Raw genomic sequence first — 3,275 nt, 5'->3', positions numbered from 1 at the left:
CAGACCACCAGAAGGAAAGGATAATGTGGACATGAGAAATTCAAAAATTGTTTGTATTTTGTCCAGAATCTGAGCGGTAATAGTTTTTCCGAACAGCTTTATGAATGATGCCCTGAAGGATTGCCAACTTGACCTCAGCTTGACAATTCAAGGCAAACACAGCTTAGTGGTATCATGAACAAATCTGACATTATCCTTCCCACCAAATTTAGTTCTGGCAGTAAGGTTAGTGCAGGAGTAAATTGAATTGTAAAACAAATTTGAGTCAAGTTATACAGGGTCCTATACATTTAAGCCCTAAGAGAAAAAATTGATAGCTGCAAATCAAGTGGCAACTACAATGAAATCTCTTATGTATTAATATCAAGAAACAAATAGCTGATAATCCAACCATTCTCATCTATGACCAGACTTTGAGCTACCATATTGCTTATGCATCCCAGGACCCATACATGAAAAGAGTGATGCCTTCTTCGGCTTCGCTCCAAACAGGAAAGTTCTAAGGGGAACCCCAGCTTTTGTTGACAGGGCTCGAAAGTTCTGCTGAGCGCGGTTGCTTCTTGCTATAGATAACTCAAGATTCTCCCGGAGTTTCAAGAGCTCCCTTCCAACCTCCACTTGGAGACCTCTTACGTGGTCCAGCCCAGCTTCTAGCTCTTTAGCAACTTTGTTATTCTCTTGTTTCATATTAAGAACCTCTCCTTGGAACTTTGCAGCTTGGATGAGGGTGAAGTGATCTTCACCATCTTTATCCAGAATTGTGATCTTTGATATATCCTCTTGTATGTTGCACAGTGAAGAGAACCTGTTCTCCAGCTCTCCTTTTAGTAGCACATTCTTTTCCATCCAAACTTGAAGATCTGTATTCAAATCCCGAAATTTCTTTTCTAAAACAGCCGACTCCAGCTTTGCTACCTGATGATTAGTAGGGATTCCATCTGCAGCACCCTGTGCCTGTGCATCGGCCAACTTGACCATCTCGGCTTTTAGCCTGTCAAATGCTGTTTGGAAATGTCGTATTTGATGGTACGATGTGCTAAACCTCAGCCAGAAGTCCATGGTCTGCTCCAACACCTTGTCGATCTCTGCTCTAAATTTTTCCTCCCCAACTGAGTACTCAAGTGGTTCTTCAGCTTGGCATTGCTTAATGTATTCATCTACCTCAGCAATCTCTTTGTCTTCAGTTGTAGGGGTGCTGCTTATTTTGGATGTTTCTTCAGACGTCTCCACGCTCTCCGGATCAGAACCATCCATCTTTCTCTGCAAAGAACTTAGCATGCGGCGAAGAGAATGGATCTCCTTGTCTTTCATTGTATTCGAGCTCTTCAGTTCCTTCAGCTCTGATATCGCCTCAGTATGATACTTTTGGTTTTCCTTCTCGATTTCAGAAAGTTGTTGCTCTGTATCTTTGTAGGTCTGAAGCACAGATGCATAATCTTCTGATAAAATATTATCCTCGCCTTCCGATCTATTAGCAACAAGCTGTTCCCGCACCACAAGATCCTCCGAGCCCTTTTTGGACGAACCCAGAATATTGGAGTTTTGAGACTCAGGAGAGTTCAATGTTTCCACAAACTCAGCAAGTTCACTGCAAGCTTCAGTCATTTCTTTACGAATATTCTCGGTACCATGTTGTATGGACCTACCAATTTGTTGGACAATTTGTAGCACCACCTCAACTTGCTTCAACCTGTCGGCCAACTTACTGGAATCAACAACCAAAGCCGCCTTCTCTTCCTCCAAGGCATGCATGCGCTTGTGAAAGTCATCTATCTCAGATTTCATTCTATCGATCTGAGCATTCTGCGACGTAGTAGCGAGCTCCAGGTTGACTACCTTCTCCACAAGTTGATCAACCTTTTCCGCTATGTCTGACACTGATGCCTCTGGGCGCAATTCAATTAGTTGTTTGATTTTTTGGCATACTTCCTGCAGGTCAAGCTTAGCCTCGTTCTGAACAGACTTGTCACCATCCACAAGTGGCAGTGCTTGGGTAAGTCCTGTTTCATGGTGATGGGGCCCGTCATTTTCCGTCTGGGGCTGCCCACACTCAGCCTTGAAGGTTTTGAGTTCCTCCTTTGCCTCTTTGAATCTTTGAAATTCAGTCCTCGCCTCTTTAGATGACCTCTTTTGCTGGCCCTGCAAGTTAACCAATGTTTGCTCACAAGACATAAGGGCTCGTGCAGCCATCAGTGCTCGGGCATCATTGTCTTCAATGCCCGAGCTAGTGCTAAAAGTATCTTGCAAGCCGCAAACTTCCTCCTGCAACTCGGCCACCTGCCTTTCAATGTCTAGATACTTGCCCAGTGCACTGTCATAAGAGGTCTTCAAGAACTCCTTCTCGGTCTGCAGCACCAGGATTTGCTTCTGCAGCTTGTCTATCTCTTCCAGCGCCCTGTCCTTGTTCATGTGGGAGGCGGCTCTCCGGTGCGTCTGGGTCCTCTTGGGGACAGGGCTCGATCCCCGGCTTGTGACCCGTGAGCCCATGGGCAAACCTTCCAGAGCAGGGAATTTGTAGTTGATGAGATCAATACTTGTAATTGCCTTGGGGAGTCCTTCAGTGTCACCCTCTTGCATGGACAACTGGACATGATCTGGGAAAACGGTGGCAATGGTGTGGTTGGCCTTGTGCAGCTCGCTAGATATCCGGTCGAACCTGTCGGCCAGCGCTTGGTAGGATCTGAACATATCCTCAACGTTGCTGATGAGCTCCGGCCGGCTCCTGAAGTAGAGCTCTGCCTTCTTGCCGAAGGTGTCGGCGTCCGCCCCGATGAGCTTGATCATGAGCTTCACCCTGTCCTCCATCTCTGCACGCACGGTGCAGATACAGCATTGTCACAGCCAGAGTTTCGCAAACCCGCAACCGCGCGACGCGCCACGCCGGAGATGGGGAATGGAATGCGTACCGTGGAGGGTGGCGTCGAGCCATTTGGACTGGCTGGTGCGGATGTGGGACGCCCACCACCAGGAGTAGGCGTTGCCCGCCGCGCGCTGCAGCATGGTCGGAGGCCGGAGGGGGTCACGCCGCGCCGGGGCCGCCCGTTCGCTCTTAACCCCCTCCTCCGCCTCCTGCTGCTGCTACTCCGCGTCGTCGGGCGCGCGCCCTCGGTGCCGTGGGGGGGCGTGAGCTGCGCCGCGACGGGGAGGGCCTGATGCGGGTAGCGCGACGCGGTGTGTGGTGCGGCCGTGCAGCGAGGGCCCTTAGCCGCCGGAAGCCGGAGAAGGAGAGGAGAGGGGAGGCAGGTCGGTGGTGGGGGTGGCATGGCGAAATAGGA

At 49.6% G+C, this 3,275-nt stretch overlaps 1 protein-coding gene across 1 annotated transcript; it reads right to left on the bottom strand.

Annotated features, from left to right (window-relative positions):
• Window positions 1-172: 172 nt before the first annotated feature.
• Window positions 173-3,025, bottom strand: LOC123414578 (protein NETWORKED 2A-like). Its single transcript, XM_045106668.1, has 2 exons — window positions 2,907-3,025; window positions 173-2,807 (listed from the first exon to the last, which is right to left on the bottom strand). The coding sequence occupies exons 1-2, from the start codon at window positions 2,998-3,000 to the stop codon at window positions 397-399; spliced, it is 2,505 nt and encodes an 834-aa protein (XP_044962603.1). The 5' UTR covers window positions 3,001-3,025; the 3' UTR covers window positions 173-396.
• Window positions 3,026-3,275: the final 250 nt, after the last annotated feature.

Source organism: Hordeum vulgare, chromosome 1H, assembly GCF_904849725.1.
Source record: "Hordeum vulgare subsp. vulgare chromosome 1H, MorexV3_pseudomolecules_assembly, whole genome shotgun sequence".
Taxonomy (NCBI): Eukaryota; Viridiplantae; Streptophyta; class Magnoliopsida; order Poales; family Poaceae; genus Hordeum; species Hordeum vulgare.
The sequence above is the reverse complement of the archived record's forward strand: the minus strand, read 5'-3'. Positions and strand labels throughout refer to the sequence as shown.

Bases quoted from the DNA above. Each gene is read 5' to 3' on its own strand.
- LOC123414578 (XM_045106668.1), bottom strand. From the start codon at position 3,000: ATGCTGCAGCGCGCGGCGGGCAACGCCTACTCCTGGTGGTGGGCGTCC. The intron at 2,808-2,906 runs GTACGCATTCCA...CCGTGCGTGCAG, and splicing joins GCTCGACGCCACCCTCCACG to AGATGGAGGACAGGGTGAAG.